At 39.1% G+C, this 24,001-nt stretch overlaps 2 protein-coding genes and 2 non-coding genes across 7 annotated transcripts; 1 reads left to right on the forward strand and 3 right to left on the reverse strand.

Moving 5' to 3' along the window:
* Nucleotides 1-99: 99 nt before the first annotated feature.
* On the reverse strand, nucleotides 100-4,773 carry thap12b (THAP domain containing 12b). Its single transcript, XM_029446319.1, has 5 exons — nucleotides 4,417-4,773; nucleotides 2,922-3,042; nucleotides 2,729-2,836; nucleotides 2,593-2,629; nucleotides 100-2,480 (listed from the first exon to the last, which is right to left on the reverse strand). Exons 1-5 carry the CDS (start codon nucleotides 4,503-4,505, stop codon nucleotides 553-555), a joined length of 2,283 nt encoding a protein of 760 aa, XP_029302179.1. The 5' UTR covers nucleotides 4,506-4,773; the 3' UTR covers nucleotides 100-552.
* A 534-nt stretch (nucleotides 4,774-5,307) lies between these two features.
* trnap-agg (transfer RNA proline (anticodon AGG)) lies at nucleotides 5,308-5,379 on the forward strand. Its single transcript has one exon. It is a non-coding gene; the product is annotated as a tRNA-Pro (tRNA).
* A 248-nt stretch (nucleotides 5,380-5,627) lies between these two features.
* trnap-cgg (transfer RNA proline (anticodon CGG)) lies at nucleotides 5,628-5,699 on the reverse strand. The gene has a single exon. It is a non-coding gene; the product is annotated as a tRNA-Pro (tRNA).
* Nucleotides 5,700-5,930: 231 nt separating this feature from the next.
* On the reverse strand, nucleotides 5,931-17,929 carry dyrk1ab (dual-specificity tyrosine-(Y)-phosphorylation regulated kinase 1A, b). Of its 4 annotated transcripts, none has more exons than XM_029446019.1 (12): nucleotides 17,090-17,929; nucleotides 15,191-15,260; nucleotides 13,306-13,502; nucleotides 12,895-12,987; nucleotides 12,577-12,765; nucleotides 12,194-12,341; nucleotides 11,789-12,075; nucleotides 11,526-11,672; nucleotides 10,970-11,110; nucleotides 10,533-10,836; nucleotides 10,034-10,158; nucleotides 5,931-9,585 (listed from the first exon to the last, which is right to left on the reverse strand). In XM_029446019.1, exons 2-12 carry the CDS (start codon nucleotides 15,213-15,215, stop codon nucleotides 8,998-9,000), a joined length of 2,244 nt encoding a protein of 747 aa, XP_029301879.1. In that variant the 5' UTR covers nucleotides 15,216-15,260; nucleotides 17,090-17,929; the 3' UTR covers nucleotides 5,931-8,997. The 4 variants fall into 4 exon arrangements, with proteins under 4 accessions (XP_029301879.1, XP_029301878.1, XP_029301880.1 ...); XM_029446018.1 differs by lacking the exon at nucleotides 17,090-17,929 and adding an exon at nucleotides 16,226-16,948 and having other exon boundaries at nucleotides 8,998-9,585; XM_029446020.1 differs by lacking the exon at nucleotides 15,191-15,260 and having other exon boundaries at nucleotides 8,998-9,585.
* Nucleotides 17,930-24,001: the final 6,072 nt, after the last annotated feature.

Here is a 24,001-nt window from a genome sequence, read left to right on the forward strand (position 1 = left end):
TGCCTCATAGCCAGTGGAAAGGAATCAATGTTGTGTAAATCAACATGGCCACTTGCCTTCATTGTGTGAATTTAAAGCACACAATGAAGAACAGCCAACAACAAATTAGACATTTACGGCAGTTCATTTGTGCAGAAACTCCATCTACTAAATGTATCCAATATGATCAATGATGGCTTTCTTGATATCACAACAAAAGCCTCAGCACTTTGAAGATTTAAAGATCATGCCCTTCACCCCGTCTCACATTTCTTACTGAATCATCATATTGTTAATTAAGTTTAACATTTTTGTCCCGTCAGATTTGCTTACTTATTTACAATGCAAGATAATTATTTAACAGATACAATAAGAATAACTTTTTTCTTCTTCTGGGAAACCTCAGGGACTGAAAACAAATGGCATCTATTACCTCTTAACAGCATTAAAATTACTTATATCGAAGTGTACATACATCAAAACATAAATGAGCGACCAAAGGATGATGTGTGTTTGACTAACAGTGCATCTGTACCAACCATTTCCCCCCTCCAAAATAGCGTCCGTGTTCCGTCATTTCATTGCAGCGGCTTCCTCGGCCACCTCCTCGGCCACCTCCTCAGACTCGGCCTCAGCCTCAGCTTCAGGATCATCCTCTGCATAGAGTCTGCAATATTTGTCTACCATGACATCCAAGTCATGTTTGACATGAGTGTTAACGTAAAGCATCGCAAGACTTTTGTTCCACTGCTTAGCGGACATGCCGTCAAGATAAGCCTGCAGTCGTGCACTCGCTGTGTCACATTTATTGTCCTCTAGTTTCAGAGCCGGCAGGGCGGAAAGCACCTTGAGGAAGGAGTTCACGTTGGGGAAGAACTTGACATCCGGCAGCTGAAGGGTTTCGTGGATGGTGGTGGGCAGGCGCACCTCTTTGCCCCTGTGCTTCCACTTGATCCTCCAGCAGTGAAGCTCTGCAGGAAGTGTGTCTGGGTTGGGGAGGTCGTTGCGGTAAACATCTGCGTAGTTCTCCTCCGTGGTGTTGAACTTCATTTGGCCCATGACAGCTGGGACCAGTGACAGGCACTTGAGCGCTTTGAGGTTGGTCTCACAGAACATGTCCTCCACCTCCTGCATGACGCCGTGGATAACAGGCACAGTCACATACTCTTTAAAATACACCTCTGCTTGGATTTCACCCACATCAGCGGCACGCTGTTTTCTAAGAAACAGCCTCGGCACCATCACAGGAATCTCCATTACGCTGGCCACGCTCACGGCCTCCTCATACCAGAACTCATGGTAGACATCGATGTTGTCATTGACCTCGTTGAGTGAATGCAGCACAGCAGTTAGACTGTTGGCAGCGAAAAACACATCGAGTGTTTCCCCTTGGAGATTCCTCCCGAAGGCTCTGGTGAATGTGAGGACATTCTTAAGGATGACGACGGTGACGATGATCTCGAAGTCAGACAGAGTTTCTGTGAATGAATACGCATCGGCTGCGACAGAGTCGGCAAACCTTCCGTCATCATTGTCCCGAATGTTGTCCATGCACAGCAGCAGGGGCGGCAACATATCCAGCAGCACATCAAAGACACTGTGCTGCTCCGTCCACCCCGAGCCACAGGCTTCTTTTAAGGTAGTTCCTTTCTCTTCATTTTTCTGGTAGTGAGTGGAGATAGCTTTCTCAAGCTCATCCTGGGTGAACGGGGTTCTAAAGAAAGTATTGATCCTCCGAAGAGTCTCCATGACGACTTGGACATTGGGAAAAGGCAGACTGTTGGCCAGGTGGATGTTCAGTGCCATATGAGAGCAAGGCATGTGCAGTGCCAGCGGATACTTCTCCACCAGTAATACTGCCACAGCCTTCATCTTGGTGGTGGATGTCCCAGTGGCCTTGTGTGCCTGACCGCGACATTCCTCCATGCTGAGCCCCCAACGGTCAGTCAGATGAGCCTCCAGCCTCTCTACCAGGGCCGACTCATCACCATCAAACAACATACAGTCCAAAAACTCCTCTCGGAGGACGTTGTGCTGATTCACGAAGCGTAAAAATAGAGGCAGGTGTTTCTCGTTGGCAAATTCCACAAGGTCACCCGTCACTAAGGAGAAGAAGCGGCTCTCTCTCACCTCCATCAGCATCTCCTCCCTCACTGTGGTCTCACAGATGTCCAACAACTGGCTCTGCTGGGTTGCAGAGAGGTATTCTGTGTTCACAGCTGTCGCCTGAAAGCGCTTCTTCAAAGCTTCATCTCCAGCATTCATGCGGTAATCTAGAAGGGCCTGGAAGTTGTTGGACATGTATTCGGCTTCTGATGCTTTGCAAGCCACTAATGGGATACTCTGTTCTCCTAACATGACCACAACCTCGAACAAGGATCGCAGGTATTCACGAAACTCCTTCTCCTCTGTGGACAGTTGAGGTTCATCCTCATTGGTGCTTGAGCTATCCTCAACGGCTGCATCTTTTTTAGAGGCAAGCTGTTCAATAGAAGATACCACTGCAGAGAGACAGACATTAAACAGTGATCATTTTCACTAAATACTGAATCAAATTAAAAGGAATTTATTTGACCTTTATGACCATAAAAAACACAATTCCTTTTTACTTACATAGCCTTTCTTTAATCTTCTTTAAATCTTCTTCAGTCTGAAATTAAAACCGTGAGTTAATTTACAAAAATCAGACAACAGTTGGTAAACCATCAAGCTTAAGCAGTAAAGCAAAGCTCATAAATATTTTTCTTACAAGTTCTTTAATCCGCTTGCGATGTCTGGTATGAGGATTTCTTAGATGGCTTGTCAGATCAAATATGGTTGGAATGGCTGTATCCTTCAAAACAGTCCTATAGGGGCTCTGAAAAGCAATAAACTCAATTAGGTTTTTGGGAAATAAGTGGAAAAATGCTGCCAGGCACGTTACAATCGTGTGAGATACTCACCGTTTTGCACACCATCGCTGGGTCGAAGTGTTTAGCACATAGTCTGTAGTGCTTGTTCAACTGGTCTGATGTTTTCGCCTCTAAATCTGCTCTGCGGCAGTTCTCTACCCAGATTCGGCATCTAAAAAAGACACATAACAGCTATCTGTGACATTTGAAGAACAGTTATGTGCTGAGACAGTAGCTGTGTCTGTATCCTCTTCCTTCAATCAACTTCTATAAAAACAAAGTATGCTCATATGGGACAAGTGCTAAAAAAAATGCCAACATGCATATTAAAATATGGGTGTTGACATACAATTTTGTTCCACCAACGTTAGGCTATACAAGCCAACATATATCAAAGAGCTACTCAACACTGTGGACAACATTCCTTACTGCTACAGCTATATTTGTAAAAAAAATTGGTTTTACAAATAATGATTTGAAAGAAGCTATATTGTTTCATAGCTTCATGTTGTAGCCTACAAGAGTTACCTACCAAGTAGCCCTTAACTCACTCAGAGTTTGAAGATAAACAGAGGTGGAATGTAACTTAGTACATGAAATCAGCTGCTAATGTTAATTTACTAGTGTACTCAAGTACAATATTGAGGTAGGCCTAGTTGTACGTTACTTTAATAATTTATTTTCATGCCATTTTCTACTTCTTTCTCCACTTCTACTCACTCATCTTATTATTATTTCTTCTTTTTTAGTACAATTTTGAGGTTTGGACAAAACAATGATAACAGTGATGATGTCATTCATTAGCTCTGGGTAACTGTGAAGGCATTTCTCACTATTTTTACAAACCAAACAATGAATCTGTTAATGGAGAAAATAATCAGCAGATTATTCCCTAATGAAAAGGAGGCTAATTATTAGTTAGTTAATAGTTCAAAATGAGCTCCACCTCAACCAACTACAACATTACAATCATGCTTTAAAAGTAATGCATGAGTAATAATACCATAATGATATATTAATAGTCAACAGTCCCAGGGGCCATTTTCCTGCATTGAGTACGTTTAGTACTTTTTAATACATTTGTCCCCGTTTTCCTGATTATATCTAACAACTTTTACTTAAGTAACATTTTCAATGCACTTGTAACTGTTTTTTCTTCATTTACAGTATAGTGTTAGTGATTTTACTTAAGTAAAGGCTCTGAATACTTCCTCCACCACTAAGCCTGGACATGCAACGTACACAACTAAAGTTAAAATAGACGTCCATGATGAGTTCAGATAGAGAAGTATCGCTAAATATAAGTAAAACATTATTTTCTGCAAAATATATTGAAATAGGTATTGTAAAATGAAAGACAATCCTAGCCTCACCATGAACAGCATATCGCATTCTATTTGAGGTAAAGCTTTGTTTAGGTTCGTTAGCTAACTTTGCATGTTATGATTTCCCAACACTTACTAAGAAAGCACACAGGGTTAACGGTTGCATGAATGCTTCAGTTCGTCAACATGGGTAACGTTAACATTAATAAATGATGCCTTACCTCTCTGGGTCTCGTGGAAACCGAAAAAAGGCCAAATCTGACTGTGTGCTCTTCCGTGTACAGTTTGGGGCCGCGCAAAAATTCGGCATGCTTTAAGCTAGGTAGTTAGCTTAGCTAACTTAGCCGACTATTATCATTTGTTTACTTTAGCGCTGTTGATTACGGATTCGTCTGGACGGAGGTGATTTTCTATCAGTAGCAACTTATATCACCTCAAATAGTGTCCGATAGGCATTTTCGTAAAATAACTACCAAACAGTTCATAATGAATTCACGATCACAATCACAACGGTTGAATTTGGAGTAGATAGTTTTGCAGGACGATGTCCCGCCCACAAAGCATCTGATTGGACACACCTAAATTCTGAGCCAGAACTATTGGTCACTCATGCTACGCCAATCATTTTTATTGACCAATTAAAAGACAACCACTTTTTCTTCTTCATATTTGAATGTCTTGACAACAGCTTTTCAAGGTGCACTGCTGCCACCCACTGGCTCACCCCCTACAAGACAGGAGCTAGCTCGCTAAAAGGGTAGGGCGACCAGTTAGATTGTCACCGTTTACTAAATTAGGTGAGTTATGCTATTGTTAGCTATTGACCCGTTTTAAAACTAACCATTAATTTAGTGTGTTTAAAAACAGATAGCTAGTTATTCTAGAAAATAGCGTTAAATCCATTAGCAATCGGTAGGTAGCTATGTATTGCCATTAATTACTCATTCTTCCCGGTCGCTTTTTAACTAGCTATATCCTAATTCCAGTCAACTTGGTTGCTAGAATGCCATTTTCTAAAATGAATAAAAGTGCAAATGAAAGATTATTTATTGTAGCAATTATTCTTTGTAGCACAGGTACTAAAACGAAATAGAACATCTCTTCCGTCATATGGCTCGTTGGTCTAGGGGTATGATTCTCGCTTAGGGTGCGAGAGGTCCCGGGTTCAAATCCCGGACGAGCCCTCGTATTTTTTATGCGTATTAGTTTTAGAATTCACATCTCACACCTATCGGACACCTAATGTAATATTTAAATGACATGGAGAGTAATCGGCGTCAGAAAAATCTAACCGATACCATGACAGCATACGAAAGCCACATTGTGTTAACGATTTCACTTTTTCTCTTGAAATTACGTACTAATACGTATTCACGTAAATTATTAGTGATTAGAGCTTTTTACACTCTTTGTCCCTCGAGTAAAACACACAGGGCTCGTCCGGGATTTGAACCCGGGACCTCTCGCACCCGAAGCGAGAATCATACCCCTAGACCAACGAGCCGGAACGTCTATATATGGTTTCCCTGCTTTTATAAAATATCGGAACAATACAAGGTTGAGCATTTTACTTCCTGCTTTTGTATTCGTTTAATATTCGCAAGTTAAACAATAGAAAAGGCACTGTGTGATTGCTTATTTTAATTGATTGTGTTATTTTATTACGATAGATGACGATAGAACTCTTCTTGGTAATGAGTTCATGTAGATGGAGAACAATAAAGACACACAGCAATTCAATTAACTTCTTTTTATATATCATACATAAGACTGTCTTAATATAATACAAAGGGCATTGTCATAAACACAGCAAAGTCTTGACTAGATCTTACAATCTGTGGATACATGGACTTATCCTTTCCCCCATGCTGTTCAATTCTATAGTGCATGTTGCATGTACAAAAAAAGTGAAAAAAAAGTGTGAAATCAAAAATGAGAAGGATAAATCCAAATTAAATAAGAGGATTTCAACTTCTGTTGGGTGTTCAGATATGTCGACAAGTATACGTGTTTGTGTATAACCCACAAACTGAACAGGCTTATGAAAGATGGAACCTTTTTTTCAACCATGTGCTTCTCATATAACCAAAAAGTAAGGTTTGTGATGTACATGCACTTACAATATACCCTGTGAAAATTATTAAGGTTTGAAGATCTAGCTTTCCCTGTTTGATTCAAACCCTACCTCATAGTGTTGTCCTGATGTAGTCAAGTACCTTTGCCAAAAGGCAAGGTTTTGCCACTAAGAAAACAGGAGTTCCTGCCCACTGAATGGTCACCAAATTGACAAACATAATCAACATACCAGCAGGAGCAAGGTAGTGAGTTCTATACTTCCTTTATTAAAAAAATATAAATATATACATAAATTCTATTTCAACTATTAAAAAGGGGCTGCATTTCATGACAACTGCTCTAAATAAGAGGTCAATCAGCATGATCTGAAATAGGCGCACACTTACGAGTCACTGCAGTCAATTTTTTTTCTTTTTCAGTCTTTATTTTTGGAATGTTTAGTACCAGTATGAGTGCCAGTAATAAAACCACTGGCAATTTCTAAATGTCTCAAATTCTGCGGGGTATGAAAAATGATTGCAAATTTGCAATTAACCTTGACATCCAGATAAAACCCCAATCTCAATATAGGTAGCTTTACATTTGTGTTTGTGGAAATACCAAGCATGATCTCTTATGATGGTTTCTCCTTTAAAATGGCAACAGCATGACCTGTGGCCTGCCCTTATTTTGAAAGGTGGCTGTGGGCAGGTTTTTCTGTCTAATTTCAAAGCTGGTAAAATGAGCAACAGAAGAAAGAAAGCACTTCAAAATCCCTGATATAAAAAAAAAAATCTGGTTATTGACTAATGTTTTGAGGACATGCATGTCTGCCTAGGCAAAGCATGTGATTGTGGGCTGGCGGACACCCTTTCCCTTTGAATAGGACAACAATCATGGGGGATCTGCCCTACCAAATCAGAAAAATACCATTAAACACAAACTGATTTGCCACAATTATCCTTACCCTGCCAAGACAATGACATTAAGTCTTGCTTCACGGCAGAAACTAGCCAAGTTGACCAAATGATGTATGAAAGGCAGCAAAACCCTTTGAAATAGTATGATGGGGGCAAAAGAAAAACGACGACACAGAAATAGAACGCATTAGTCTCCTTTTTTTTTTCTTTTCTTTTTTTTAAACCATCAGCTTCTATCTTGCTACTCCGGAGCCTGCAGAGTAACTACCAAATTCTCTAACATACCAAAGTTTTAAAAGACTCCCAAAATAATCTACCAATTAATATGGAAACAGTTTTGGTAAAACGTTGCAAACAAATCTGGCCAGAATACACAATAGCCAACGGTCTCAACAACGGTCTCCAGTTTTGCTAAAAGTAATATATTGCAGCTGTTTGTATTGACGTTAAAATAAGATCTTGATAAACTTTGCGTCAAAGTGGTGAACTGCTACATTATTGGTTACAGACACCTATATGCTATAAAACAACTGCTTTGGTATAAAAACATATCCAAAGGGAAAATAAATTCTTGTAAAATTCACAGCATAATTTGAGGAGAAAAAAGGCAGTCACTTAACTCGTTTTTTTTCTTCAGTTTCCATGTTTTGGATGGAGAGACTTGTGCAGGTGGTTCTGATGAGGAACTACATGCAAAAGGGAAAAATAACAAAACATAAAAGGGTAGACTCTGGAATAGATAGTTCTTTCCACTGCAAAATCCTTAACCAGTGAATAAGATTTTCAAGGAAGTAATGTTTAGGAGGTTGTTGTGTACAATAAGACCCTGTTATGTGGGGCCCTGCTGAAGAAGAAATCTTTGTCGAGAAAGGCCTCAAATTACCATTCTTATTTACCTTTTCTAAGTTGTTTTAATTTCCTTAAAGAATTAAGGGCTGTCTAGAGAGAAAAATAGAGAAAAGCCATCTTAATTCAAATGATAATGTCCAGCTCCATCCCATTCCAAGTCCATGAGTCATAAGGCCAAAGGGTTATCTAGAACCAGCCGCTGACTGTCTTCCTTTCACTGGGCTGGATCCTTTCGTCTCCCGTGCCCATCGCTGCTCTCATCTGTGCCGGGCCAGGTTGCAGCTTGCAGGACTACGGGGCCTCTTGGCCTGAGGGGTGGTGCCTCCCTCTCCTTTGACCCGGTTGGTGTCAGTATCCACCTGCAAGGTCTTTTCTCCACCCGGCCAGCACATGCTATAGGGACTCCACTGCTATGTGCTCCCCTTTAACAGAGTTACACAATACCGACCAACAAGAAATATCACCGCAAACACTTCCCCTCATTGTCAAGCTACAGGATTTACAAGCAGCTTTTACGAGAAATTTCACTTAAAAAGGGCAAAATAATAAAGAACCAGTGGAACAGTAATGTCAGGCAGTCCACGGTTTGAACCGAAAGAGGACGCCAAGCATTTCATCACCAACAGCTACCTGCAAAACAGCATCAAACTTTGCTCTGAAATGCTCCTTAGAAGATTTTGCCACATAATACCATATGGTGATTACTTGGTGGTTACATGAAACTGGTGAAATGGTAAGATGGATGTCTCAATCTCACTATGGTTATTCCGCAGTATTATTTTGTGCCTAATGATTGCAAAAGAAAAACTGATGAAAATTACATATATACTTTTTAACAAAAGGTTTTTCTCTGTAGTAGCGGTTCAGTGATATCTCCCTTCTGACGTGAGCAGCTTTTGTTCTCAACACACCTTGTAGTAAAAAACACCACCTTAAAAATGACGCACAGGGGGAACACACAGCCAAATGTCAGTGCAGTCACGAGCTGGCCATAGAACTCTGCTGCACACACACTCCAGTCATTGGAGACTCCTCCCGGTCCATGCCCTGCCTCATGCCCAGGTGGCCTTCCGCTAGGTAGTGGGCAGGCCCTGTGTTCGTGCCCATGGAGAATGCAGGGTGCGCTGCCATGCCAGTCTCCTGCCGTGGGTTCGAGAAGGCACCTAGCCCCATGCTCAGCCCACCATTCTGACCAAAGTCAAGGGCTCCGGCAGGCAAATGGCGGAGCTGGTAGGCCTGGTTGCCATGGTTCCCAGTGGAAGAGGACGATGTAGAGGAAGAGGAGGCAGAGGAAGACAAGGAGGTCATGGACAGATGGCCATGAACCACCTCCATGGAGTCCTGTGTCGAGGAGCTGTGTGTCGGGGAGGTGTAGTGGCGTGGGCGTGGCCGTGTAGCCATCATCGGCCCGTGGTGGTGATGAGTATGTGAGTGGGGATGCAGGGCCTTAGGGTGCTGAGGGGGAACATGGAAGGTGGTCTCCTGGACTGGGTGGGTCTCTCCAGTGACGGACTCTGGTCCAACGCCACCTCCCCACACCATCGGGGGTGGGTAAGGCTGTCTTGCCTGTCAATGTCAAACAAATAACACGAGTCAGTTGTGGAATATGCACCATCTTAAGGTCTTTAGTTTGCATTTGCAAGAAGATTAAACATTTAATGTAATTCCCAAGTGTAGGAACATTCTTTGGCAATGTTACCTTCATAAAATCTGATTCAAGACCACAGTTTTTGAATTGGATGAATGTGCAACATGAAAAACTACTATATTCCTTCAGAGGATTTGTTAAAAAGTCAAATGTATTAACCTCTTTGTTCTGAAAATATCTTTATTAAACAGCTTAAAATAATTGGGGGAGCCTCCGTGCGCATGCTGAATGAGCAAAACCTTTACAATATTTGGAAAAACAAAAACAACCAGAAAACACTCAAGCATTTTTAATTTACCACCATCACAATAACTGCACTCTGTATCAAATGGAATCAATTTCAGATTGTTCTGGTATCTTGCTGACCTGTGGGCAGAGGCTGTCACCATCAATGGCAGGCATGGCCGTGCCGAAGTGTCCTCCACTGTGCAAGTGGTGATGGGTAGGGTCTGATCTTGCTCTGCCACTGGTACTTGTCCCAGATGATCCTCCTAGGGGTTAAAACAAAAGTGTCACAAGTGACGCCTCAACAACTTGACATAAAATATGTCAAATACTACAATATGAATAGTTAACGTTTATTAAAGCATGTGATACACGTTAGAATTGTCAGATTTTCTGAAGTTCCACAATGAATTAGATTGGAATAGTTTGATGTTGTTCTTGCTGGTTAATAACATGCTACAGTTTACAGTGTAGATAACACTTCTACAAAACCAATACCCCTTACTACATAAATAATTGTAGCAAAGTGATACGATACATTTCTCAAGGTGACTTAGAACACAACAAATGGCAAATCAATGTCTTTCACTCATTTAAAATTAAGGACAGTGGAGCAGCAGAGCTTTCAGGTGTCAGTCACCTGAACTAGAGGAGGTGCTGGAGGTGGTTCCTGAAGACTGGGACTGCTCTAATGCGGGGCTTGTAGACACGCTGCTGCTTGTATTGGTCCCCTCGTCCGCAGTCTTCTTGAAGAAGCTGTGTTGCAGGGCATAGTAGGGCTGGATGCGGCTCTTAGGGTCATAGTCCAACATCCGGAGGATCAGGTCCTTGAACTTCAAGTAGTCAGCAACAGCATGGCCAGACTCCCCCGCCCGCCGGCCACCTGGACCCCCTGTCTCCACACCCAGGATAGAGTGGAGCTTCCTCGAGGCTGGAGGCTTATACTGTTTAAGGCAGAGTACACAAAGATTAAGAGATTTACTCAGCCTTGACTTCTCATCAAACAGTCTACCTTGGTTTCCACAATAAAATAGCTAATTTTAGTAGTATAACTGCAGCAAAACAAACTGAGCTCACCCTTTTGCCATCTTTGGTCTTCTTAACACTCCATGTGCCATCCGAAAGCTTCTCAAAGAACTTCCTGGCTTTTGGGGCTAGGTCCATTATGTGATTAGGTGGGATACCAAGAACCTCGACTATTTTGTTCATCTGGTCCACCTGGGGAAGAAGTTATAAATCAAGTTACAGTAACGTCTACAGTGCACATCTTGAACTTAAAAGACAACATACTGAATACCTTTTTATACCCAGTAAATGTGAGGTAAATGCAATCAAATGTTATCCTAAGTTGCCAACATGTAGGTTCTGAAAAGTGGCCACAATTATTGGAAATTACCATTTCTATTAAGGCTTGACATCTGAGTGTTGTGCGATATGTTTAAGGCTTGACATCTGAGTGTTGTGCGATATGTTTAAGGCTTGTGAACTCCACTTCTCAATCTTTGAGGTCTATGTGACATAATTTGTAAGCGAAACATCAAGTGTAAAAACTATCCATTTCCAGGAAAACCTTGACATTCTCATAAATTACAAAACACATCACAAATCTTTGAAGTTTTTCAGGCCCTTTTACCTCATTGGCTCCGCTGAAGAGAGGTTCTCCAGTGTGCATCTCTACCAAGATGCAACCCAAGGACCACATGTCGATGGCCAGGTCATAGGGCATTCCTAGCAACACCTCTGGGGAACGGTAGAAGCGACTCTGGATATATTGGTATATCTACAAAAAGAAAGCACGGACAGTCAGACTTCCCATTCACCTGAAAACTCTGAACTATCACACACTTCTCAGGGACATTCATTTTATTGCTGATTAGGAAAACTGCAGCTAGATACCCTTTGTCCCAGTTGGCATGAGCTGCCAAAGTCCACTATTTTGATGGCACTCCTCTTGGGGTTACAGAGGAGGATGTTCTCAGGCTTCAGGTCACAGTGGATGATGCTGAGCTCAGGCGTGGCCAGGAAGAGCAGCGCCGTGCATAGCTGCTGGGCAAACTTCCGGGTGAGGTTGAGTGAGACACCACGGAAGTTGGTATTTCGGAGTAGGTCATACAGGTTATATGAAAGCATCTCAAACACGAGGCAGAGGTGGTTCCGGAACATGAAGTGACGCTTTAGGTGAACTGTAGAAAACCAGATTGTACCCATGTTAGTCAAATAAAATAAAGAAGGAGGAAAAAAACCTTTTAATTTCTTTCATATTTCTTGTCAGATCAAAGGCAAATTTCAAGAGTGGATTACCGATGTAGTATTTCATCTCGGTATCATGTTTGTTCATGAGCTCTAGGAGGCGCACTTCAATCTGGGCTTGATTGAGGAAAGCTTTCTTGTTCTTGATGATCTTAATGGCAACCCATTCCTGCTCAGCACGGTCATACGCTTTCACAACCTAAAGATGCCAACAAAAGCAAATTGTATCATTCCCAGAATTAAATGGGAACGGTTCCTTTGATAATAAACTAACATTTCTAATGTTAACAGCACTTTCTTCAGTAAGAGGAATCAAACATCAAGGTTATACAGAGCAAAATGAAACCATTTGTTTGTCAAAATTCAAGACACATTTGCTCAGTTACATGTACTCAAAACAAGTGTGTTTGTGTGTGTAATTTATAAGTAAGCACCTGTCCAAATGATCCTTTTCCTATTAAGGAATCAATCTCATAGCGGTCCATCCACTTCTCCCCATTCTTGACGATGTAGTCATAGTTATCATCGTCATAGCCATCATTAAAGACCTTCCTCTCTTTTTTGTGACTGGAGTCTTCACCCTGACCCTGTTGGTGCCGTCGCTTCTTTTTTGCATAATACACCTATAAATGAACATGTAAACAATTTACATGATCACACTTGAAGCATTTTAAATGTGCTATGATTTACAATTTTTTACAGTGTAACAAACGGATAATAGATAAATGCATTCAATGAAAAACAAAACAAACCTCATTGATGTGTTTGTATGTTTTGATAAGGTCAATGGAGAGCTTCCTCAGGGGAGCTGAAGTTGGGTCACGAAAGCACTGGGGCATGTGCCTCTGAAGTATCAAATGGGAAAGTCACAACATTTCATTAACAAACAACATGGACAGTGCTTTTGTAAGTAACAGGGCTCATCTAAACTGCTATTGGTAAATCTTGGAGGCTACTCATTAAATTGAATGGGCCTACAATATATTTTGCACAATAGTAAATGGCTAGACTGAAAGAACATTTCCAAGCGGCTACTCTGCCTGGTGACAGCATCAAAAAGGGAAGTAGACTTTAATATCACATTAAGTATTTCAATTATTGTAACACTAGAAAATGAAGACTAAATAAAATGCAAGAGCTGGGGTAGGGCAGGGTTAGTGTACCTGATTGGCAGTGAGCTGTGGTGTCTGGTCGCTGTACGGTAAGACCGTAACAGATTGGTCAGTGCTTGGCTGGTGGCGGTCACTGTACTGCTGGTGCGTATGGGGCATTGGAGCAGCCATCTGAAGACCAGCAGTGTGTAAAGAAAAAGAGGGCGCAAGCCGGACGGACGAAGGTTTGCATGCTGAAGTCTCTCCTCCTAGAAGAAATTAACGCTGCTATGAGTTGCATATTACCTTATTTCAACATTATATATAAAAAAGAAAAAATGAAATAAAAAACACAAAAAGGAGAGCAAATGGTAATGATATTGATGTAAAACAGCAGTATTTCATCTTCCACACGAGATTTATGGCCCAAAAAATAAAACTGGTAAAATATTTGGTTCTTATTGTATAGATTTAATATAACTGAGCATTATTTGCTGATAAATCAAACTAGTGAGAATTTCCATAGCACAATAATGTCTCAATTTAATTTTGTGAAAGAAAAATATATGCAAAATGAAAATTATTCATTTGTAATATTAACATGGCTGTTGAGATGATCAAGCTCACACTTTAACACAGACAAAAATTATCATAAAATGTTGAGAACAACAAAGAGGATTAATTCATTGTTAAGAGAAATGTCAGATTAATACATTGTGTCTTTTGTTAAACATGTAAAGTCAGAAAAATGCATCAAAGGATAACCACAAAATAAATTATAGCAGTAATATATCAACCTTTGTGAAGAAAAAGGAGCAAAACAGCAGGTTTAACAGTGAAAAGGGGTGAAAAGAAAGCATCTCCACACTATACAGTGAATCATCCTTCATTTTAAGCCAGAAGGAATCAAAAAATTATCAAATAGCATGTTCAGCTATCAGCATCTCTCACCAGACAACACAATTCACCAGTGCTACACAGTAACCACTATTCAGAATCCCAGCAACAGCACCTAATTAGCATAGCCTATCACCACAGAGATACAGCGTGATTTGGCAAGCCCATCAATGCACAGACCAATCACAACGCAGTATGCAAATAGCCTACTTTTGTTGCCAGGGCAGAGCTGCTCCCATTTTCCAATGAGAAAACAAGAAATAAACAAGAAATAAAATTGAACTTTGGCACACTTAGACGCTGCTTTCAACACAAGAGCCTGACAGCAAAATAGCTGCACAGCCCAAAACCTGCACTCCATCTGAGAGCATTAGAAAGCTGACCCAGCTTTGGAAAAGGAAAAAATACACATTCACTGACAGAAATAAGAGGAACTGTAAGATGATAGAGCACAGGCAAAGGCTGTATTTTAAGAAACCAAGATATGCATGTGCTATATAATATATAAAATAAATATATATAATATATATATTTTTTAACATGCATTTAATTATGGTATGAACGGTTTATTTTATAAAAACTTGATGTTGCAAGGATTTTCCCAACTATACTGTTATAAAATAAATGTTGCTTAATTAGATAGGCCTAAATCCAATATTTTGTGACTTTTATACACGTATCAAATTTAAAGCACTAAAATTATAAAGACTGATCTTGTCATGGTGACTAGTGTGTCTATGTTCCTGCTTGTTCAGCTGAGGCCTAAAAACTATCATGTCAAACAAATCGTAATCAATTTGAGCCCTGCCATCAAATAAAAAAATAAACTGCATTAAATTCATATTTAAATTCTACATTGGCCAATTCTAATAATGATTTAGCATTGTTTGACTTCCCCCCCCCCCCCCATTTAAGAAATTCCTAAAAAATCTATATGTCAAATTCAAAACAGCCAAACAACTGAAAAAGAAGATCTGAGGTGTACCATTTTCCACCAAAGGGACAAGGCTTTATATATATATATACACATATATATATTTATACTTATATAGCAGCTAACCTGGATGCATCATCTTGTGTAACATTTCATATCATCCTGGGAGGAGAGTCCAGCAGCAAACCACAACCCACTACAAAGAATAAAAACAGACCATTATCATAGGACATCTTTGGTGAGGATTTAACTTCATAGTGGTTAAACTTTTGTTGAAAAGAAGGGACTGAAACTTTATAATGTGCTCTTTGGGGTAAATAAAGGAACTTTAAAATAAAGTTGATGTTCAATAAAAGGCAAGTTGTTTGTCGATCAACAGTCAAAAGCAATTAATCTTTTTTAAACACAAAATATCTAAATCTCTCGTGAAACTGTTAAGATAAATATTTCACTCAAAGAGGCACATACTGCATTATACAAATACTTAACAAAACTAATCAGGATTACTATTGTTGTGGACATAATAGCACTGATTCTACTCACAGCATGTCCATAGTCAACATACTTTTATAATTATAGTGGATTTTATGACCTGAAATATACTTTTTTTTAAATAGGTAGCCAAACTGAAATGACTGTAAATACGTTATTATACAATATTGTGCGTTAGTGTATCATGCATATTGACAAAGAACTGAAAAAGTTTGGTTTGAGCCCATTATATAAACACAATACCTTACATCAGACTAACTATAGGGTGAATTTGACCATTTAAAAATCTCTAACCCAAATGGGAAAATTCAAGCTGTATTTGATCACAAAGGCATTTAGCAAGCGCACTTGTAGCTCTTTACTCTCCTCTAAACGTTTGATTATTCTTCATTTTCAGTACTGACATATGAACAGTTCCTTTCCTGGCTCTACTCATCACGGCATCAACGGGCCTATTTAGGTGTAAATATACGGACAGCTAGCTTGCTAATGGTAGCCGTATCATATCATAAGTGATAGCTGAAGACCTCTGTAACAAGCGTATGTGTCATCTTCTCACGCCCAACTGATTATATCCATGCTAAAGCTGAATCAAATGTAACCCATCCAAAACAATTAAAAGCCTAACGTCGGTGCATAAAGACGGTGCCCGAGTAGCTATGTACTTACAGATGATGGGGTAGATCTCGTCATGGTTGGAATTTAGAAAGCATATTCAGTGTTAATTTGCGTCCCCTCTTGCTACATATCGTTTGTGTATGCCTCCAATTCCACGTATAAATGGCAAACGTATTAATGCTCACGTTAAGGTTAGCAGTCTAACTAGCTAACGGTGTCGTCGTTAACGTTACCCTGAAAACTGCGGGACAAGCAAGCATATCTCTCACCAATCCAACGTTAACGTTAGCTAGTGACGCTGTGTTCAGCCAGCGGGTTGTGGGGCCCATTCAGCTGGTTCGTCAACAAGTCAACGTTAACCATTAGCCAGGTTAGCCGAATTAGCTACCAGGCGTTAGCCAGGTTAGCTAGATGAGCTTCCGTACTGTATAACTCAAAATCCCAAACTACACCTAATATTTATACAATTAGACATTGCATTGACAGTAAATGAAACGGGGGTGTTAGCTTACACGGCAACATTTGCTTAAATCGTACAATGACAATGTCTAATATCACAGGGTTAACGTTAGCTGTAACGTTAATACCGTGCCAGCATGACTCTCCGTCCAAGCCCATACAAACCGTTGCACCCTGTAGCTCACAACAAGCTAGAAAACGGTTCCCGTCTAACATTAAAATTAGTCCGTTGACCTACTGACTGAAAGCAAATGTGAACGCTGGCTTCAGCGGAATCGGCACCGCCACAAAATGTTAGCTAGCCGCCATACCCTAAGCTACCGTTCTCAACTTCACTGTCGCGTCCATCATTGTTAACCATTCGCGTTGCATATAATATACATCTGCGAAAGCGTTAACGTGAAATGTTAAGATAACGAAGGCTAATGCCAAATATAACATTTTACAATTGCTTACCTCTGATGGCACGATCTTCATTTAAAGTCCAATAACCTGTATGATGAGGAAACTTATCCAGCTTGAGATTCTCCCCTCCCTGCACGGTTAGCGAGTAATGTTAACGTTAAATCCAATCCCCGTCCTCTGATCGGCAAACTCTTAAAATAATTCGCCAACCAGATTTAATACAGTCTTCATATTCCAAGCTTTGAAGAACAACATCGGCGATCGAAGCAACTTTGACTAACGTTACCATCAGCTGATGACTAGCAACATGCTAACGTTAACTAGCACGCATAACTCACTAGCTAACCTTAGCGAACTGGCTAGCTAGTTGACAAAATGAACGCAGCTAACATTAGCTACCTGCCCGGGCTAGCTGTAGCTTCCTTGGCTAGCCTCAAGCTAACAATTCTAGCTACCGCTAAATAAACGTTATGCCAAATTCTGATTTTACGTTGTCTTTGCAAATTTAGCGTCGGCCACTTCGATAAGTACGACAATACAGTTAAATCCAGAGTATTTCAAACATGAAACAGAAACAGTGTCCTCTGATAATTTTGGTTAGGAATTTTGTGTCAATTTTCACAAAATGGCGCGCGGTCCAAACCTGCGCAGTGAACCGGCCCGGTGGACCAGAGACACGGACAACTGAGTTAGTGCGGCGCCGCCTAATTATTTCAACTATGTTAAAACGTCGGCCTCTTGATCTTCTTAATCCGATCCACTAGACGCATTTCGATATCCAAAAACGTCAAATATATATCCACTGACAGCATTATTCCGGCGGGAAGGGAGAACATTTGAAAAGACTGAGCTGGGAAAAAAACCCTCCTGACAAAATGGCGATGCTCTAGCTTGTTGCCATGGCAACTGTCAATCAAAGAAATAAAGTACCCGGATGTACCAATGACGAATAAAATCTAACTGGCCAGAGTTACAGGACACACATAACTCCAGTGGTGTCCCTGTCTGTTTTGTCAACCGTGTTTGGCCTGTTGCTACCATCCGGCAGAAATGTTTATTTTTACAATTTGAAACTACCATCGCCTTTTACGATTGGATCGTATTGTATTGGTCTGTGTGTTTTCCTATGTTCTTTCTTTAGCGTTGGTGATTCTTAGAACTTAGCTAAAACTCCTTTACAGCCCCCCACCCACAAATTAAAAGGTTTCTATTTATAATTATAAGATAAAAAATATTCATAATAATGAAAATAATAATAACGTTTTATATACTCAGATAAGTTCAATGTCCTATTAATATTTTATATTAATATTTCTTTCTTTCTTTTTAAACGTAAAGCAGCTGTATTTCATTTTCTACTTTACAGTCTTTTTAGTATACAATTCGTAGTGTTTCACTGCTGAGCTGCAGTGGAAGATTTGTAACAAAATCAGGGGATTTTGAGCTAAAAACACAGTAACTTTAGAAGATCTCCACTGTGCTTCTCTGAAGCCTCAGATAAACTTGGAATATTTTTGCTCCAAGGGAGTAGCCTATACTTAGACTACTTTTTTGTCCTTTGAGAGGGGATATCTTAATGGCCAGCATGAACAAGAGGAATGATTAAAGCAAGACAAACCAAACCTGTTTCAACATACATATGGGCACCTGACTATTATTTTAAGACAGACTTTAAAAAATGTCAAATCATTTAGCCCACTGTAGCCTAGATACTTCTCAAATCTAAAGATGCCCTAAAAGTATAAACCTTTAATCCATGTTTATCCCAGTAGCCTATAGTTTGTCACCCGTCCTAACTCATTGTATTTCTTCTGTAAAAAAACGATATACAGTTTTACCCTGTAAAAAAAAACCTTAAGACTTAAAAAGCATTAGGTTTAGAGCTAAAAACACAGAATAATGGTGAAAGGTTAAAAGGTAAAGCAATTGGCCATACCTACAATTAGCCCCAAATAAATGCAAGTGCAGCATAAGAAATAAGTAGCTACACTTTCATTTTAATAAGTCAAAATAAGATTTATTAGGTCAGCTTTTCTACAGTACACCTCATTAAAATGTATAGCTCATCATTCTCAACATACATTTTGGTTTCCCAAAACACTTGTTATTCCATCTGAGACTGTTATGAGAGTTAACCACTGCATACAGCAACTATTTCCATGTGTCCTCCAGGCACAAAAGGTTCAGGTATAAAACCAAAATGATATATGTGAACTGAGTGAAATTGTCAACTTATGACATCTGCTGGTTGTGTGCAAAGTAAACCCCAGGGAGATATGTCTTTATCATCAAAGTGTATATCACTGCAATAGATCTGGATTGTATTTTGGAAAAATATAAAGTAAACAATTTATTTGTCTTTTGCACTTTATTGCTTCCTAAATCAGCTGAAAACCATCTACCTTTGCCGATCATTTATTGAAAAAGGCAGGGGGCAACATGATGACCTTCTCTCCCAACAGCAGTACCATAGGAGTGTCTGCTGAATGTGGACACTGTCAGACAAAGAAAACAAATGAGATCAAATGTTGAGATTGTATTTATTCAGAGTTGTCAAGTATAATTCTGGTTTTACTCCTAAATATGTGCTATTGATGGGCAGAGCTGTGCATCTTTATCTATTACTTTAGGACTCTAAGAGGTAAATAGATCTCAAGGTATACTGTCTATATCTGTGCACTGTAATATTATACAAAACAAACACCAAGGCGTAATGGTCCTATTCGAAAGACCTATTTTAAAGCAGAATATATCATTATGTCATCCTTATCAAAACCACTCAATAAATCTAGAATATAATTGTTTAAGGACATATTTTTAAAAACATAAGTAAATGTTATGACTGAAATGACATGTTTACCGTAGAAAACAATGTGCTTGTTTAATTCGTCTTAAGCCCCTTAGCCCCTGTAAAAACCTATGCCTGAATATTTATGAAACTTTTTCATAAAACTTATCTGGAGTGAGGGCTGATGATCAAACCTGCATCGGTGAAATTGCACCCAAACACTTCCCTTTGCAAATGTTCTATCCGTCCTTCATTTCTTCTTTATTCCCCCCCCTCCAAAAAAAAAGGCCTCCTAAGTCATTCTGTCTTTTGTTATTTCTTCTCTTTAAGTTTCTCTCTTTTTTTTTTATCCTCCTTCTTTTTACCAATACAGTTGGGCCAGACAACAAACAGCACATCCCACTATCTGGTTATGACCATTTGCATAATGCAGGTCTATTAAAAGTGTCCTGAATCAGGGATTAAAAGTTCGATTATTAGATGTCTATAATAAGCATTGTTTCAATGGACTTTTCCATGACTGCATTTCAACATATAGCAGGTTCTTAATATCCCTCATGGTGTTGTTCACCATGAAGGTTTACAAACCTTTTGCCACAGATGAATCTGTATATCAGTCATCAAGTAGACCATACCTGTTTCTGAGCCAAGACATTAACTGAAAGGAATATTTCACCGCAGAATGATCATTTCTCTATTAATTCTTTAAACTGCTTTATCCTGGAAGACCGGAAGACTTTGTACTGTATTGTACTGTATTGTACTGTACATTAAACAGCACCAAAACAATACCAAAAGCTTATCAAATTACAAGTGAACCACACGCTTTGGAAGACCTAAGCCTACTCTTGCATGCTTTCATTTATTTTAACCACATTTTTGTCAAATACAGTGCTTCTGCAAAATACTCTATGTCATTATTAGCCAAGGGTATGTTTGACCCACTATATTTTACTTGTTAACCCTACTGTACACTATAGTCAAAGGGTATCCAATGCAGAGTGCCACTGAGTGCAATCAGTGAATGATTGACCATTAATTGTTACTTGCAGCCCACAATGGCAGCCTGCATCACATGCAACCGCAACACACACACTCCAGCAGTGACCGCGGTGACCCTAATGCACATAAAGTAACAGAAAACAATGTTTTGCAAGAAGAGTACATGACCACTGTCAAACCACACCTAATGTTCAAAGTCTACAGAAAAAAAACAATGTATACAGTTGACTGTTTCTGAAAGACTGAGAGTTATGACATGAAACTGTGCAAAACAGGTCGATTAGGATGTCAGAGTAGCAACAATTGATGTGACTGATTTTGTCATTTAAAAAGTAGGATAAAAGATTTCACCAATAAAGTGGACAGGTGATTCATTCAGTATACACGTATAGTATACCAGTCTGTAAAGTAAAGGTGTAGGCGTTTGTCTAGAACAGCTAATAGTTACGTGTAGATGCAACAAAAAAAAAGGTGTCAGAAACGTATTTAATCAAAATGATTGGGTCTGTTTATGTTATTTTGTAATATTCTTTCATACATTCATACTCAATTTAAAACATGAACGTCCCCATTTGATGCATCGTATGAGATTATAGCTTTTAGGTAATTCGCATAGTCCCTTGGTAGGTCAAATCAAATAGAACACAATAACTCACAGTGCAGAGTAAAGACATAATACAAAGTTACACAAGACAAGACATGCAATACCTAGCTACACACAATAGACCATCGCAAATGTATGCTGGTCAGATAAAAGAAAGTCACGAAGACCATAAGATAAAAAAGTCAAAACGTGTTGTCTAGCTTGTGGTGCCAGTCGGGCTTCACTGAATTAGTTTAAATTGTGTCTCCTCTGACAGGCAGCATTATTCTGAAGTTATAACCACCATGGTCACCTTGGAGTTTTAATTCAAGCCTTCACCTAGTCCTCATTCCTTCAGGAAATTGGTTTGATTAATTCAGTTAAATCTAATCTTAACCTTGTCTGAGAAAGAAGCTATTTGTTCATTCGGTTATAAAGGAACATTTTAGTCTATAATTTGTCTCCCTAATGTAGCATAAATATATATAAAATAAAAGGTTACATCCAATCATGATATCTTTATTGTCACAGCAATGGAAAAGAAAACTGCTGATCACATTTAGAAAGAAATCTATAACCATTGATTTGCTAAAAAGTTTCAGGTTTTTTAATCTTTCTGTTTTGTTTGACTATCAGAGGACACACAGTGCTCCTTGAAGGCCACAGAGGTCTGGGGTTAATTAGATTACAAAATAATTATCTAGTGACTATTGTGTTTCAAGATCATGAAACGTGAGGATGTGAATGAATCATCCCAAAGTATAGAGACATCAAATGTATTGTGACCATTGAAACATCAGCCAGACTGATGAGATTCTTATATGGTAATCGTTTTTAATCAACAAACACATGTGTCTGAAATAGTTGTTTGAAAGCTACAACAAATATTCCAATATTGTGTGAAATCCTTTACGCTTTCCTTTCTGTTTAAACAGGAATACAGGAATTGAGCAACTGCAACTGTTAATCATTGTAATTGATATATTGGATCTTTTTTAATGTTCTCTGTGTTTCTGTAAAGCTGTTAATGTGTCAGCTGCCTCTCATCTACCTGTGAATCAATGTAGGAATGTGTCATGTAAAAATCCCTCCATTCATTTAGTTTCACCAGCGACCTCACATGTCAGCCACATGTTTAAAATGAGTCATTATACTGTTATAATAACCCCGTTAACAATATCATGGCACCACAATAGGTCGTTGTAGCGGTGAATCCCAAGTGAACCTGTTCTAAGTAACAAACCTATACATATGTGATGTCCATCAGTGGTGGTGTTATTGAATTTTAAATTATAGAAAACTATTATTATAGTTGTGCTCATATTTATATCAATGTAGCTAAAAAAAAAGTTGAATTTCCGGTCTTAATCAGATTTGTCGTCCATTGTGTAGCTCGTGGACTCAGACTTCAGCTGCATGAGCACAGTTTCTGTACTCGGAAAAAAACACCTCGAACGGAAATGTCCTTGAGTCCAACACTGCCTGTACAGTGTACTGTTTGACCACAGGATGGCAGCAAAAGCATATTTAGTTTAGTATTAGCAGACCAATCTGATGATGACGTCCATGGTGCTTACATTTCTTAGTGTGCGTTTGATTCGGAGATTGGGCATCAGCTACTGACTGGCTGAGTAGAAGCTTGTTAAAGGTAATGACTAATCAAGAGAAGAGCTATCACTGCCACAGTCAGGGGACTGCACCCGCTGGAGACATGATCTGTAAATGACCATGCATTTCATGTGATCGAACAAATAATGTGTTTTAAGATTTTGTGAAAAAGTATATTTATGTTTCCAGTTGAAGTAGTTTTAATCAAATCGGTGTGTCCTTGTCTTTGTAGGCCTCACAATGCAGAATCTCTCAGATCAAACTTCCTGACTCCTTCCTTTTCCGCTTCAGTCAGTGAATTTAATGGTTTCCATGATGTTGCCCACTGTGACATAATATTAAATCCACTGCAGAGACAACAGGACTGAGTCAAAATAGAGTCCAAAGATGTTATTGCATGGCATTGCTGGAATAATATATGTTATTTAAGTGAAAGTAGCGATACCACATAATAAGAAAAACACTGCATTGAAAATGTTACTTAAGTAAAAGTACACAAGCAGTAACAGCAAAATATACTAAAATGATCAAAAAGTATAAACATAACAACAGAATTATAGTTTTATTTGTACATAGGCTTATTAAGTTATTATATACATAATATTAGTGGATTAATATTACTATTGGTGCACAAGAAAGCAGCATTTTAATGTTGCACCTGCTTGTTGGGTAGTTTACTCTGTGAAACATAATTATATTTTATATGTTGATCATATCATTTGTGTATGAAATCTTAAGTAGAGCCATGAGTTACTACTAATTAAAGATGTGAAACAAATGTAGTGGAGTAAAAAGTACAATACTGCCTGAAATGTGGAGTAGAGGGGTAAAAGTAGCAAAATAAATGGAAAGGATGTTCAAATACTTAAAAATTGTGCTTATACACAGTACATGAGTAAATGTACTTTCCACTACTTGCTAATGGTGAAGAGGTTTAAATGCTTTTTAATCTGATGTGATCAAAGGTGGTTTACCTACATCT

The sequence above is a fragment of the Cottoperca gobio genome, chromosome 13 (assembly GCF_900634415.1).
Source record: "Cottoperca gobio chromosome 13, fCotGob3.1, whole genome shotgun sequence".
NCBI classification, from domain to species: Eukaryota; Metazoa; Chordata; class Actinopteri; order Perciformes; family Bovichtidae; genus Cottoperca; species Cottoperca gobio.

Excerpts from the sequence above, each read along its gene's own strand:
- thap12b (XM_029446319.1), bottom strand. The coding sequence starts at position 4,505 with ATGCCGAATTTTTGCGCGGCCCCAAACTGTACACGGAAGAGCACACAG. Across the intron at positions 2,837-2,921 it reads CAGCGATGGTGTGCAAAACG|AGCCCCTATAGGACTGTTTT; the intron begins GTGAGTATCTCA and ends ATTGCTTTTCAG. Across the intron at positions 2,481-2,592 it reads GAAGATTAAAGAAAGGCTAT|TGGTATCTTCTATTGAACAG; the intron begins GTAAGTAAAAAG and ends GTCTCTCTGCAG.
- dyrk1ab (XM_029446019.1), bottom strand. The coding sequence starts at position 15,215 with ATGTTACACAAGATGATGCATCCAG. Across the intron at positions 11,111-11,525 it reads TCTTCAGCGGAGCCAATGAG|GTGGACCAGATGAACAAAAT; the intron begins GTAAAAGGGCCT and ends CTTCTTCCCCAG. Across the intron at positions 10,159-10,532 it reads CAGCACCTCCTCTAGTTCAG|GAGGATCATCTGGGACAAGT; the intron begins GTGACTGACACC and ends TTTAACCCCTAG.